This window comes from Mesoplodon bidens, assembly GCF_964165515.1.
Source record: "Mesoplodon bidens genome assembly, chromosome: 4".
NCBI classification, from domain to species: domain Eukaryota; kingdom Metazoa; phylum Chordata; class Mammalia; order Artiodactyla; family Ziphiidae; genus Mesoplodon; species Mesoplodon bidens.
The window spans coordinates 144,683,150-144,697,687 of NC_138160.1; the positions used below are offsets into that span (position 1 = coordinate 144,683,150).

The 14,538-nt window shown below is 53.9% G+C and overlaps 1 protein-coding gene across 4 annotated transcripts in view; it reads right to left on the reverse strand.

Moving 5' to 3' along the window:
• Positions 1-2,459: 2,459 nt before the first annotated feature.
• SLC44A2 (solute carrier family 44 member 2 (CTL2 blood group)) overlaps positions 2,460-14,538 on the reverse strand; it is a 30,044-nt gene continuing 17,965 nt past the window's right edge. For 2 of the 4 annotated variants that reach the window (XM_081232153.1, XM_081232152.1), the window contains exons 3-22: positions 13,076-13,149; positions 12,868-12,952; positions 12,200-12,284; positions 11,895-12,005; positions 11,755-11,815; positions 11,544-11,667; positions 11,341-11,424; positions 11,135-11,247; positions 9,358-9,489; positions 9,156-9,255; positions 8,979-9,071; positions 8,717-8,801; positions 7,843-8,105; positions 7,663-7,757; positions 6,988-7,091; positions 6,809-6,882; positions 6,650-6,720; positions 6,384-6,472; positions 4,565-4,649; positions 2,460-3,690 (exon numbers count right to left, since the gene is read on the reverse strand). In XM_081232153.1, coding sequence (XP_081088279.1) covers positions 3,584-3,690; positions 4,565-4,649; positions 6,384-6,472; positions 6,650-6,720; positions 6,809-6,882; positions 6,988-7,091; positions 7,663-7,757; positions 7,843-8,105; positions 8,717-8,801; positions 8,979-9,071; positions 9,156-9,255; positions 9,358-9,489; positions 11,135-11,247; positions 11,341-11,424; positions 11,544-11,667; positions 11,755-11,815; positions 11,895-12,005; positions 12,200-12,284; positions 12,868-12,952; positions 13,076-13,149 — 2,035 coding nt within the window. In that variant the 3' untranslated portion in view covers positions 2,460-3,583. The other 2 variants (XM_081232151.1, XM_081232150.1) reach the window with 1 other exon arrangement.

Below are 14,538 nucleotides of genomic sequence, written 5' to 3' on the forward strand. Positions count from 1 at the left end.
ATTGCCAATGCACCTTTGCTAGCACATTCAGAGAATCAGAAGTGCCTGGGAGCTTACCTTCCCCCGGGGGCCACCTTTAATCAATGACTTACCAGTGCAGGCTGTAACTCAGCCTCCAGAGCTCCCGGGCAATCAGGCGACATGTGCCCTCTGCAGGACTCTGCCTGGGCTTGCTTCCACTCAGTGCTGTGCTTCCTCCTGCTTCTTTGGCTCTTTTCCTTTTTTAAAAAATATTTATTTATTTATTTATTTGGCTGCGCCAGGTCTTAGTTGAGGCACGTGGGATATTTGTTGCTGCGTGCCGGATCTTTTAGTTGCGGCATGCAGGCTCTATCTAGTTCCCTAACCAGGGGTCGACCCCAGGCCCACTGCATTGGGAGCTCAGAGTCTTAACCACTGGACCACCAGGGAAGTCCCAGCTCCTTTCTTTCACATTCCACATGTAATCAATCAGGTCAGCTCCTCTTCAGATGATATCCAAAATGCACACTTTTTATCACCAAGACACATCAGAGCATGTGCTGGGACTAGAGCAGTAGCCTCCTCTTTGGTCTCCCTGCTTCTACTTTTGCTAACACTGGGCACTTTCCAGATCAGGCACTGTGCTAAACCCTTTACATTCATTCAGCTGTTTCATGCCTCTATACTGAGTGCCTGCTCCATCCCAGGCACTCCGCCCAGCCCTGCGATAAAGTCTCAATACTAAAGAATAGGCAAGATCTGACATTCTGGGTGGGGAGACTGACAATTAGCAAGTGAAAATACAAAGAAGTAATTGCGGACTGTGACAAGTGCCATGAGGAAGCAGGGTGATGTGGTCATCGCTAAGAGAGGCCAACTTTTTTTTTTAATTAATTAATTAATTAATTTTTGGCTGTGCTGTTCTTCATTGCTGCATGTGGGCTTTCTCTAGTTGCGGCAAGCAAGGCCTACTCTTCGCTACGGTGCGCAGGCTTCTCATTGCGGTGGCTTCTCTTGTCGCGGAGCACGGGCTCTAGGCGCGCATGTTTCTGTAGTTGTGGCTCGCGGGCTCTAGAGCGCAGGCTTAGTAGGTGTGGCGCACGGGCTTAGTTGCTCTGTGGCATGTGGGATTCTGCCAGACCAGGGCTCGAACCCGTGCCCCCTGCGTTGTTTTTTTTTTTTTTTTTTTTTTTTTTGCGGTACGCGGGCCTCTCACTGTTGTGGCCTCTCCCGTTGCAGAGCACAGGCTCCAGACGTGCAGGCTCAGCGGCCATGGCTCACGGGCCCAGCCGCTCCGCGGCATGTGGGATCTTCCCGGACTGGGGCACGAACCCGTGTCCCCTGCATCGGCAGGCAGACTCTCAGCCACTGCGCCACCAGGGAAGCCCCCGAGGCCAACTCTTGATGAGCAGGGAAGGCTTCCTGGAGTTAAGCGCTGAGCTGAAGGCAGGAGAATGAGGAGCAAGCTGTAGAAAGAGCCAGGTGGAGAGCATTTCAGGCACAAGCCCTGGGGCCAGGGCGTCTGGATGAGTCAGCAAGAGGGTGTTAATGGGGCGGATGGGGCAGGGCCTGTGGGCTGCCATGAAGACTTTGGCTTTCACTCAGTAAAAGGGAGCAATGGAGAGTTCTTGAGCAGAGGAGGGGTGTGAACCCACTCCCGGCGCCCTTCCGCACCTGTGGGGGAAACAGTGAAGGAGTGGGGAAGGATGAGTTGATAATGAAGGCTGGAAGCTGAAAGTATGGGGGGAGAAGTGAGCAGGTTTAGGAGCTGTTTTGGAGGCGGGCTTAACAGGAGCTGAGGGGTAAGAAAGGAACAAACCTAAAAGATCGAAACGAACAAGGAAACCCAAAGAACATCTGGACAGGATAGCGGGTGAGGGCTTTGGAGACCTGACCTTCTCAGCCCCTTTCCTGCTGGGGTCACCTTCAGACACGTCGCCCAACTTACCTGCCTTAATTAGTGAATGGCGACAGTACATAAGCAGATGAGAAGTACTCCAAATATGGTAGTTATTTAAGAAACAATTCCGGAGGCAGGAATGTAGGAGGGAGAAAGGCAGTTAACATGGTGGAGCAGTTGGCCCAGAGGTGACAGTAAGCGAGCTGGCACCAAGGGGGCAGTGGTGAGCCTCCAGGTTAGCAGGGTCGGGCAGCTTGGCAGGTCTGAAGCCCTTCAGACTAGACTATGGTGCCCAGGTGCCCGGCCAGGGACAAAGCAGGCCTGGGGGCACATGTCCAGGCTGTGTGATGAGGAGGTAGGCAGGTCAACTGCCACCTTCTGCGGTCTGAGGATCAGAGCCTAATAAGGGCTATTTGTTCAGGAGAAACCTGAGCTGCCTGCATGGTGGAATTCAGGCGGAGGCCAGCAGACAGAGGCTTCCTGCCCTCCCTCCTTCTCCCTGGGGAGAGTAGCCCCAGATCAGAGGATCCCAGGGCGGTTGAAGCTGGGGTTCCCCCTACCAGCCTCCCACTTGCCCCACAAACACTCCAGGCTCCGGCTCTGTACAATAGGCACTTTATTAGTGGTTGGAATGCAGTTACAAGTAGAGGGGTGTACGGACAGAATGGGGGAGGGGGCGGCAGGCACTGGAGACAGAAACCCCAGGCTGGGATTTCTCCAGATCCCGGATTGGGATCCTGGATTGGATTGCGGGGGGGAGGGCTTGGGATATGGCGAAGGGGGAACCAGCACACCCGTTCCCCCCGAGTTCGACAAATTTGGCAAAAGGATCCTCAAGGCGAGGTGACTGGGCAGGGGGAGGGGCCCCCCATTTGCCCAGGGCATCTGTCCATCTCCCCACTTCCTCTGAAATCATCCCTTGGGTGGATTCAGTTTCTTTTCTCTCTTACAAAGAGAGCTGTGTCAGTAACTGGCAGAGAAGGGCGGCGGGGGGCGGCGGGATTCGGCCCAACCTGCCAGCCAGCCGGTTTCCATTAAGCCGCTATGAGCGACCTCCTCCCCCCTGTTCCACACCAGCTTGATCCCAGCCTCCCTCCCCGGACAGCCTGCCTTCTGTGCCAGGAGACACCCCTACCTGGCACACCCCCACCCCCACCCCAGCCATACCCGAGGAGGGGACATTGGAAAGCATTCCTCAGTGGCCCCATCTCAGCCGTGATGACAGACAGAAAAAAAGCTAACAGACCTTTTAACGCACGTCGAGGTTAAAAAAATAATAATAAATGCCTGCAGCAGCCGGTAGCCAGTTGTTCAGCCCCAGAGAAGGGTCCTGGCATCCTGGCCGGAGCAGACGCAAGTGAAAGGTGGCCTTCCTGTGGCCACCGCTGCTGCAGACACAAACACTGTCCTGTCATAAGAGGGGGACAGGAAGCGGAGGGCAGCCCGCAGAGGGCCCTTGCATGTCAGACATCAAGAAGCCTCGCTGGGCTTCTCATCCGGGCCAGTGGGGGCTGGAGAGACTCATCGCACAGTCTTGGCGGGGGTGGGCGGCCGTGAAAACGCGGACTGGCCTTAGCATAGGGAGGTAACTGGATGATGGGGAGGGGCAGGAAGGGGGTGGCAGTGATAGGACTTCAGGTCAGCCCGATGGGCTGGGGGTTCTGACCCAGCTGCCAAGCACCCATTGTGAGACTTCCGGGGAGGGGTAGGAGGGCGGGGCCTTTAGGACTCCGCTGGCTTCTTGTTGGTCTTGTTCAGAAGCTTCTTGAGGGTGAGAGACATGAAGTAAGGCCTCTCAGCGGTGCCATCGTTCCTCTCCAGGTCCTCCACTGCGGAGAGAGAGGCCCCAGAGCAGGTGGCATGAGGGGAGCCCACGGGCAGGGGCCTCAGGGGACAGGGTGGGCGGACGGGGGCCACAGAGAAGCCTCAGAGGGTTAGGAAGCAAGACATGCTGGGACTGGAGGGGGCTGACTGGAGCAGGCTGGGAACTCGACATACACAAACACGCCCACACACACGCTCCCCACTCCCAGGCCAGGAAGCCCCGCGTGCACCCCCAATCTACAGGGAGGAAACAAGGAGGCCTGCGTGGCCTCCAAGCCAGCCTCCCTCTCTACTCCTCGACTTCGCCCCGCTTCCCCTCCTCCTCCGCACTCCCCTTCAACAGGATGTCTCTCAGCCCGGGCGACATGAAGTAGGGTCGCTCCTGAGAGCCGTCATTCCTTTCCAGGTCCTCACCTGGGCTCCCCCCAGGAACCAGCAGGGGGGAAATGGGGGTGGTCAGGAAGGGAGGGAAAGAGGGAGGCAGGGAAGAACAGGGAAGCCAGCAGGCATGGAGGAGAGGAAGAGAAAAGAGAAAAAAAACAAAACAAAAAAACACAGACAGATGGAGAGACCAGAGTTAGTGGCAGCCACCGATCCCGCCCGCCCCGCAACAAAGCCGGAAACTCCGAAGCTGAGGGCCCAGGGGCACAGAGTGTTCTAGTTGCAGCCTGGACCAGGGGACAACAGGATGGAAAAGCTCTGAGCGCAGGGGGAAGCTGAGAGGGGGTGCGCCGGGGCCCTGCGACAAGGGACAGCCAGGCCCTAGGGGAGGCTGCGGACACTGGGTTGGCGTGTGTACCCCCATCGGAGGGAGATGTTCTGCCCAGAGGGGAGAAGGGAGTCAGGGCCCAGGAAGGGTGGGGATGAGGGGTTACTCACAGAAACAGAGGAACAGTGTGTCCACACACATGCCGTAGACGCTGAAGAAGCCGTGGGCAATCAGATAGGAGCCGATGATCACCGTCTAGGCAAGGAGAGACAAGCTGTTTCCACCCCAGTGCCTGCCCAGGGCAACCCCCCACTCACCACCACGTCCCTCCCCAGCTGGGGTTATGGCATTTCCCTGCTGATAAGCCCCTCCTCTGGACCTCCCCGGTGGTGCAGTGGTTAAGAATCTGCCTGCCAATGCAGGGGACATGGGTTCAATCCCTGGTCCGGGAAGATCCCACATGCCGCGGAGCAACTGAGCCCGCGCACCACAACTACTGAGCCCGCGTGCCACAACTACTGAAGCCTGCACGTCCTAGAGCCCGCGCTCAGCAACAAGAGAAGCCACCGCAATGAGAAGCCCGCGCACCACAACTACTGAGCCCGTGTGCCACAACTACTGAAGCTTGCACACCCTAGAACCCGCGCTCAGCAACAAGAGAAGCCACCGCAATGAGAAGCCCGCACACCACAACGAAGAGTAGCCGCCACTCGCTGCAACTAGAGAAAGCCTGCGCGCAGCAACAAAGACCCAGTGCAGCCAAAAAAAAAAAGAAAAAAAAAAAGGCCCTCCTCTTAGGCCTTCCTCTGGCTGCAATTTTATGCATCTTCAGGGCAAGACAGGTTTAATGCTCACAACCCTACTAGACTGTGTCTATCCCATTTATAACTATATCCCCAGTTGGGACTTCCCTGGCAGTCCAGTGGTTAAGACTCTGAGCTTCCACTGCAGGGGATGCGGGTTCGATCCCTGGTCATGGAACTAAGATCCCGCATGCCATGAGGTGCGGCCAAAAATATAAATAATTTTAAAATTTTTTGTTAATTTAAAAATAACTATATCCCCAGCAATCTGGAAACTCACGGGGCCTTGGTAGGTACCTGATAAGCATTTATTGACTGAAGTGAGCAGACTTCAGAGAGATTACATAACTTGCCCAGAGTCACTCAGAACTAGCAAATAAAGAACTAAGATAAAAATCGAGGTCACATATATACACTAATGTGTATAAAATAGATAACTAATAAGAACCTGCTGTATAAAAAAAAAAAAAAAAAAAATCGAGGTCACTGGGCTCCAAGGCCTGCACTCAGATACTGTACTGCTCTTAGGGTGATGACCTAACCCCTCCATGGCCGCATCACCTCCCTGCCCTTATCTCCACCTCCTTGCCACTTCACTCCCTCCACACCAGCCACACTGATTTGCTCACTGTTCCTGGCATTGTCCTGCTTCAGGGCTTCCGTACTTGTTCCCTCTGCCAGGATGTTGCCTGCATCTTCTTCAGATCTTAGGTGTGACGTCACTTCCACGGGGAAGCCCCCTGGACTCCCACACCTGCCCACATCCTCCACCACAAGCTCTAACAATTGGTTCCCTGTAATTCTGCCCTGTGGCACGCACAAGTTTGCAAGCATGCATCCAGTGCGGATCATCATTGGTTAATGTCGATTTACTCCTAAACTGTAAGGCCTTTTTCTTTTTTTTTTTTTTGGCTGCACGGCATGTGGGATCTTAGTTCCCCGACCAGGGATCGAACCTGTGCCCCCTGCAGTGGAAAAGCGGAGTCCTAACTGCTGGACCGCCAGTGAAGTCCCAAACTGTAAGGCCTTTAAAGGTCATGCCTGGAACGTGGTCGGTACTTAATGTTTGTGTCCTGAATTAACAACTCCCTACCTCTGAGCCCCATCCACATCTGTCTAGTCAAAGGAAGCTAGGCAAGTCCCAACATCTTCTCCCCAACCCCTGTCTGTCCCCAAAAGTTCATACCAGTATAGGGACCCAGTAATAATTGAGGGGTGGTGCTGTGTCCTGCACGATCCTGATTCGGTGGGTGAAGAAGAAGAAAGCCAGGATCCCTGGAGAGGGGGAGGAAACCGGGATGGTTGAGGGTTCTGGATAAAGGAAATAGCCCCCCTCAAGAAGATCCCAGAGAAGAAGACAGTTATCAGAGAAGACGTGGGGGCCTGACAGCAGCTCACAAGTGGCCCCCAACAGGCTCCCGCAGCTGGACAGGCTGGGTGAGCAACACTCACCCACACTACCCACGACCAGAAGTTTGCCCAACAGTAAGAGGAAGTCGGTAACTTTGTCCAGGACAGCCACCCTGCAGGGGACAGTAGGAAACAGGCGTGAATGCTGGCTCAGGGCCTGGGGGAGGAGGGAGGTGGCCAAAGGACAGTGTTTTCCCTGACCTGATGATGTTTCTCATAAGCAGGAAGAAGGCGTTTCTGGCTGAGGTGCAGAAGTTGGTGCCGTAGATGGCAATCTGGAGGGAGGTGGGAGGGACGGATCAGGCCCAGTGGGTGGGGAATGAGGGCTCCTCCACCCAGCAGGAGCTGGTGAGTTAGTGCCTGGTCTCAGGCTTACTCACCATGATGTAGGCATTCCTGTTGAGGAATCTGATGAATTTCTCCAGGCACCAGAAGCAGCATTTGAGACAGGTCATGAGGAACTTTGCAAACTTGTTCTCCGCAGCTGGTAGATGAGGGAGAGATGCAGAGGTGGGTGAGAGGAGACCCCACTCGGCCTGTTAGGAGTCCCCTACCTCCTTGTTACACACACTTGCCATAGTCCAGGGCCCTTAGAGCCCACCTTCTCAAAGAGATGGGGAGAGGAGACTTGATCCAGGATCTCAGGCCCAACCCACAAAACGGGCGTTCAGCTCAGCCTCCAAGACAAACAGTGACAACCCACACTGCTATCCTGGCCCCGCCTCCAGAGCAGAAGCCAATCCTTGATGCCTCCTTGGCTCCACCCCAAAGTACAACCAATCCCAGCCCAACCCTCTCGTCAGGAACCAATGGTGGCCCAGTCCTCTTGTTCCCACCCCCTCAGCAGTAAGAACACCCAGTGGGCTCTTTCAGCCACCCCTCCATCACAGGAACCAATCACTCAAGACCCTCAGCCCCACCTTTTCCCCACCATAGGCAGAAACAAATCTCTGTCCCACCACCTTAGCCCCACCCCCCCACAAGAACCAATCCTAACCTGCCCCTCAGCCCCCCACCCACCTCGGGAGTTACTGCCAACCATCTGTGGGCCATACCTTTCAGGCGCTGATCCAAGTACTCGAGTATCACTCGGATGATCTGCACGATGGCCAGAATGAGGGAGCCGAAGGCCAGAGAGCCTGTGTGATACCTTTGGGCCGAGGGAGTGGTCAGTGGTCCAGCCAGGCCTCTTCCACTCCAACTCACCCCTACCCCCAGCCCACCTGGGGCCCCACCTGAGCGCCCGGCCGAAGGCAGAGAAGAGTGGGAAGGCAGGCAGGTCATCCGGCTTGTTCAGGGCCCAGTAGTAGGAGGCGAAGGCGCCGGCTAGCGTGACCTGGCCCAGCGCCAGCACGAAGTTGGCCAGCCAGAAGAACATGAAGGCATTGAATATCTGCAGGCCCAGCAGGGCCCGGTGGTAAGTCGACTCACCACCGTAGAAGGCGAACTGGCAGTGGGCTTCAGGGCACAGGCGGGATTCATTGGAGGAGGGGAAGGTCTGTGGAAGGGACGCAGAGCCTGGTCACATCATAGGGGCTAGGGGTTCAGAGTGGGCTCTGGGCATCAGGTCAGACCTGTCAGGTAGGCCACGAGATGGGACAGGAGTCATGGGAAACAGAGTTAAGTCAAGGAATTGGGGGTTTAGGATAGGGGCTTTCAAAAGGGCTTCTAGGAACAAGATTAGGGATCATCATCCCAATGGGTGTCAGAGAGGCGGGATAAGCTATTTTGGGGATCAATGGAGTGGCCATGTGGACAGATCACAAGTGGCAGAGATCAGTATGAGGACCACAGAAGGCAGGTTAGGGGCTTGTGAAAGGCAAGGACGGGGCTCTAAAGGAAGAAGTGACCACCACTGGGTTAAGAGAGGGGTGTTGAGGCAGGAAATGAAGTCAAGGGGTGGGGGAAGGTGGGTAGATCAGCACTTAATGGGTGGGGGGGAGTAGGTGCCAGGCTGGATCTCTTCCTCTCCATGCCACCCACATCTGGCACAGGACATACAGCATGCACCAAATGTTTGCTGAATGGTCCCCAAGTGGGGATGAGAGGCCTTCAGATCAACTGTGGGCTGCTAGGGAAACAGCCACCCCCCCACTTCCAGACACCCACCTCAGGGTTGCAGGTTTTCCCAGCAACTGAGCAAGCGGTGTCATTGAAGATCTTATAGACAGCTTCGTTGGAAGTGGACAGAAAGCTAGAGGCTCATTAAGGAACCCAACGTCTGGGATTAGGGACCACAGGGGCATGTGGAAAAGAATCCATTCCCACACCAGGATTCAGGCTTTGCCCCCAAGATGTAGGTCACCTCCAGGCAAGTGTGGCACTTAGCCCCCAGCCCCGGGGTCGGAGATCGGGGTCTGACGGTGGATACATAGCAGTGCTAGCCCAGTAGGCGATGCAAAGGCACAGCAGGAAGAAGGTGACCAGTGGGTACAGCAAGGAGCACATCACGTATCCCACAGCCCTGGGAAGAGTAGAAACACAGACATCAAGGCCCGAGCAGCCCTGGGACCACCCCAGCCTGACCCCCTGGCACCCCGGCACCCACCTGCTGGCTTCTTTAATGAGTGCAATGGCGATGAGAATTCTCTTCCGTAGAAAGATGAGCAGTAAGATGATAATAACCTCGAGGATGCTCAGAATGATCACTGCAGGGGGGCGGGGGGGGGGGCAGAGAGTAATCAAGTCTGCCACCTGCCTGGGCTCCCCCCTCCCACCCAGGCCTCACTGAATGGGGAGCTGGGACTCACTGAAGGCCATCCAGGTCTGCCGCAAGTGCAGGTACACGCGGAGGTCCGTCTGGAAGCCAAGGTCCACCAGGGAGATGTCAGAGCCGGCCTCGCCACGCAGTCGAGCGTACTCCATGTAGCAATGAAATATTCCTGCATGGGGAACCACCGTGCTACGACTGACCTCAGCCCTCTGACGGCTCCCCCAACATTACAAAGCATGTACAACCACACCCATTTAACAGAAACAAGAACCAAGGCTGAGAGGGGCTGCTATCGCTTGCTGCTGCTTCAGGGCCTTTACTTGCTGTTCCTGCTGCCTGGTTCAGTCTCTCCCCAACTGGATCCTCACATCCTCTAGTCCCTGCTCAAATGTCACCTTCTCATGAGATCTTCTGGGACCTCTTCCCCCATTTAGAATCATACCCTCTTACATTCCTATTTCTTAAGGGATCTCTTCCCCCATTTAGAATCATACCCTCTTACATTCCAATTTCTTATCCCCCTTCACAGCTTTGACATCCCAGAGGTTTTCTTGTTTGTTTCTTGCCCATCTTGCCCATACCCTCTGGAATATAAGCTCCACAAAAGTAAGGATTTGTCCTGTTTTATTCACTGCTGTAAGCCCAGGACCTAGAAGACTGCCCAGAACATAGGAGTCATTCAGTACATGATGGATGAATGAATGAGTGAATAGGTGTCAATATGCTGTGTGGCCTGAGGCTTTCCTGACCCCTCTGCCATCCCGTAACAATGATTCGTGGGTGGGGAGGGAGGACACGGGTGCTAATATCCAGTGGGGTAGCATTAGGGGTTTTCACCATTCCCCTTAGCTCTGGTAGAAGAAAGTTATAAAGTACAGATAAAGTACAAAAAGCTAGTCACCAAAACTGCCAGCACCCAGCTAGAAACGACTATAAATGAATATTTTGGGAATTCCCTGGCAGTCCACTGGTTAGGACTCCATACTTCCACTGCAGGAGGCATGGGTTCAATCCCTGGTTGGGGAACTAAGATCCCACGTGCTGCGCGGCATGGCCAAAATAAAAAAAAAATGTTTTCTTAATGAATATTTTAACATCTGTGTCTCCAGTGTAGGTTGCACATCCAGCATCTTTCCTCTTGGAAAGTTTAAATGAATAAACAGAACATGAAGCACTGGCTTCTGAGAACTGCCTCTGAGTTCCGCAGGCCTCAGGCCCTCCCTCCCGCATCTCATCCGCAGACTGTCTTCTCATTAAGTCTCCTAACTAGTAAATACTAATTATCCCCAATTTATAGAGAAGGAAATTGAGGCATGGGGAGGCTGATTCACTTGCCCAAGGTCACAGAGCAAGGAATTGGCAGAGCCAGCATTTGAACCCTGGGCTTTCTGGTGCCAGAGCATGTGGCCTTAACCACTGTGCAAAATGGTATGCTTTAGAATGAATTTGCTGTCGATGAAATACAGATCCAGTCCTGCTTGGGAAGATTATGATTTAATGGTTGTTTCCAAGTACCTGCTCTCATAAACAATGTGGAGATGAATATCTTCACAAATATTCCAAATAAAAGATAGAGGATGTCTGATGGCTCAGGAGAAGTTTTGTTTTGTTTTGTTTTTCGGCTGTGCCACACGGCTTGGAGGATCTTAGTTCTCCAACCAGGGATCAAACCCAGGCCCCATCAGTGGAAGCGCCAAGTCCTAACCACTGGACCACCAGGGACAGATGATTCTTGATAGGCCAATGACAGCTCTAAGGGCATAGGTGTTTTGCAGACTGTGGGGAGGGGAGGACACAGGGAGGGAGAGACGTACCGTAGCCTAGGACCAAAATCACCATGACGATCATCACCCAGACCATAATGCCAGCCAAGAAGCGGAGCAGGACGATGAACAGGAGGCTCAATACCATGGCGATGACCAGGCCTCTGGGGGATAAAATGGGTGCATGAGCGGACCCCATCCCCTCACCAGTCTCAGACAGGGCAGCCCAATGAGGGCTACCTTCCCTCTCAACTTACATGATAATCCAGTACCAGGAGACTGTATAATCTTCAAATATCCGCATGGCCAGCTGTCGGGCCTCCAGGACTCCATTGGCCTTCCTGGGGGAAGGCAGACAAGGCTTTAGGTCGGACCCCGCTCCCTGATTGGGCCAGCCCCAGGGGATGCCCCATCCCACCCAGGAAAATGTGATGCCAGCATGGTGGGTCATGGTCCTCACTTGGCGCCTTCCACCAGCTCTGTGATGTTTTTCCGAGAGCCATGCCCATCCTCATAGGTTGTCTCGTTGCCCACCATGAGGACCCCCTTGTGGCTGTGGATGGCTGGGAAGCACCGCCGGGCCACTGCACAGAGCAGGGGATAGGACCAGTCAGGCTGAGCCCCTGAAACATCCCCATGCCCCTCCCAAGCTCATGGGACCCCAGACTCACGGGGTTTGCTGGGGGTGAGGACAGCGGGGCAGTCGCCATCTCGGAGGACCTCAGCCACACCCTGCCAAGAGACAGGGAGGGGGTCAGTCCTGCAGGCCAGCACTCTCGACCTGTCCCTGCCTGGGCAGTTATCTGCTTACCTTGTTGTTCTGGAAGCCAGGCACACAGAACTGCTTGTAGTACTCAAAGTCCTGGGATCTGTGAGCGTTCAGGTAGGTGAGGTAACGGTCAGGACATTTCTCCACGCAGATCTTGGGGGTGGGCAGGAGGCAGGGGTTGAGTGGGGTCTGGACAGACACCTGATTGCCTCTCAAGACAGAGGTCCCACCCCCTTCCCCCTATTCACCAGGGAGAAAGGGCTGGGAGAGAAGCTGCCGCTACAGGGGGAAAAGGACCTGATGGTGGAAGGGGGGGACAGGAAAGAGGTGGGGAGGGGACAAGTTACCTGGGGCGTGGGACACTGGAATTCCAGCAGGACCAGGGGGCTGGCACACTTCACAATGTTGAAATAAAACAGGAAGGGTTTGTTCCTGGGGTTGAGGAAGGGAGATGGAAACTGTCAAGACTTCTCAATCAGCCTATATAGACTATCTTAATGAAAACAACAGCAACAATAATAACCGCAGCAGCAGCAAATCCATGCCAGGTGCTCTTCTAAGCACTGGACATGTGCTGGCTCATCTAACCATCACAACAGCCCCATGAGAGTGGGACTGTCATGATCCCCATTTCAGAGGTAAGGAAAATGAGACCCAGAGAGGTTGAGACACTTGCCATAGGTCACACAGCCAGGGAATGGCACAGCTTGGATTGAACTTGGTCTTTTACCTCACCTATTCATCACCCGCGGACATCAGATATGGGACTGTCTCCTCTCTGTCTCTCCCCTAAAATGTGGGCCACCAGAGGACAAGCCTTTGAATGTCTCATTTAGTGCTGTGTCCCCAAGGCCTAGAACAGAGGCTGGGGATGGCAGGAGTTTTATAAATACTTGTTGACTGGACTAGTGGATGGATGGAGGCGAGGAAAGCCTAGAACCTTCTCCCCAGTGCTCATGAAGCTCTCCCGCACACTCCTCCCCAGACCCAGCAGGCCCCAAGGAGTCAGACTCACTCATTTTTTGTGCCCTTCTGCCCGCAGAACTCGCCTCGGCTATCAGTGGGGTAGATCACTTTTCGAGGGTCCCCGTGAGTCCAAGCTGTGGAGGGATCCAGAGATGCCGAGGGGCTGCCACTCCTTAGCACCAGCCCCACTTCTGCCCCAGAGGTGGTGGCTTGCCCTTCCACCCTGGAACCCCAATCCCATCCCCTCCGTTGCTCACCTATGATGCCTACAGCCACATAGCCCACAATGGCCAGGAGGAGGAACACACAGCAAATGACGTCTGTGCAGCCTCTGGGGAGCAAGAGACCATGTCAGGGTAGGAGTACTGGTGCCCTGGATATCATGGACCCATCCTGCCTTGTACACATATATAGGTATGTGTTATTTGGACACATGTTCCTGAGTGGTACCAATGCTGTGCCAAAGGGCACGTGCATTTTAAATATTAATACCTTTCATTGCAGCACTATTTACAATAGCCAAGATATGGAAGCAACCTAAGTGCCCATCCATAGATCAATGGATAAAGATGTGGAGTATATGTATACAATAGAATATTACTCAGTCCCCCATAAAGGATGAAATCTTGCCATTTGCAGCAGCATGGAATAGATCTGGAGGATATTCTGCTACGTGAAAAAAGTCAGACAGAGAAACAAATAACGTATGCTTTCACTTATATGTGGAATCTAAAAAATGAAACAAATGAACAAACAAAACAAACAGAAAGAGACTCATAGATGCAGAGAACAAACTGGCATTTGTCAGACTAGAGGTGGGCGGGGGATGGACGAAACAGGTAGAGGGGATTAAGAGGTACAAATTTCCAACTACATAATAAATAAGTCAGAGGGATGTAATATACACATAGGGAATACAGTCAGAAATACTATAATAACTTTGGGGACTTCCCTTGCGGCGCAGTGGATAAGACTCCGTGCTCCCAATACAGGGGACTCGGGTTCGATCCCTGGTCAGGAAACTAGATCCCACATGCATGCCACAACTAAGGAGCCCTGGAGCCACAACTAAGGAGCCCACATGCTGCAACTAAGGAGCCGACGAGCTGCAACTAAGGAGCCCACCTGCCATAACTAAGACCCAGCACAACCAAATAAATAAATAAATATATATATTTTTTTTTTTTTTTTTTTTTTTTTTTTTTTTTTTGCTGTACGCGGGCCTCTCACTGCTGTGGCCTCTCCCGTTGCGGAGCACAGGCTCCGGACACACAGGCTCCGCGGCCATGGCTCGCGGGCCCAGCCGCTCCGCGGCATGTGGGATCTTCCGGGATAGGGGCACGAACCCGTGTCCCCTGCATCGGCAGGCGGACTCTCAACCACTGCGCCACCAGGGAAGCCCAATAAATATTTTTTAAAAATATATTGTAACAACTTTGTATGGTGATGGGTGGTAACTGGTCTGATTGCAGTGATCATTTCATGATGCATAAAAATATCAAATTGGGCTTCCCTGGTGGCACAGTGGTTGAGAGTCTGCCTGCCGATGCAGGGGACATGGGTTCGTGCCCTGGTCTGGGAGGATCTCACATACTGCAGAGCGGCTGGGCCCGTGAGCCATGGCCGCTGAGCCTGCACGTCCGGAGCCTGTGCTCTGCAGCGGAAGAGGCCACAACAGTGAGAGGCCCGTGTACCGCCAGAAAAAAAAAAAAATCAAATT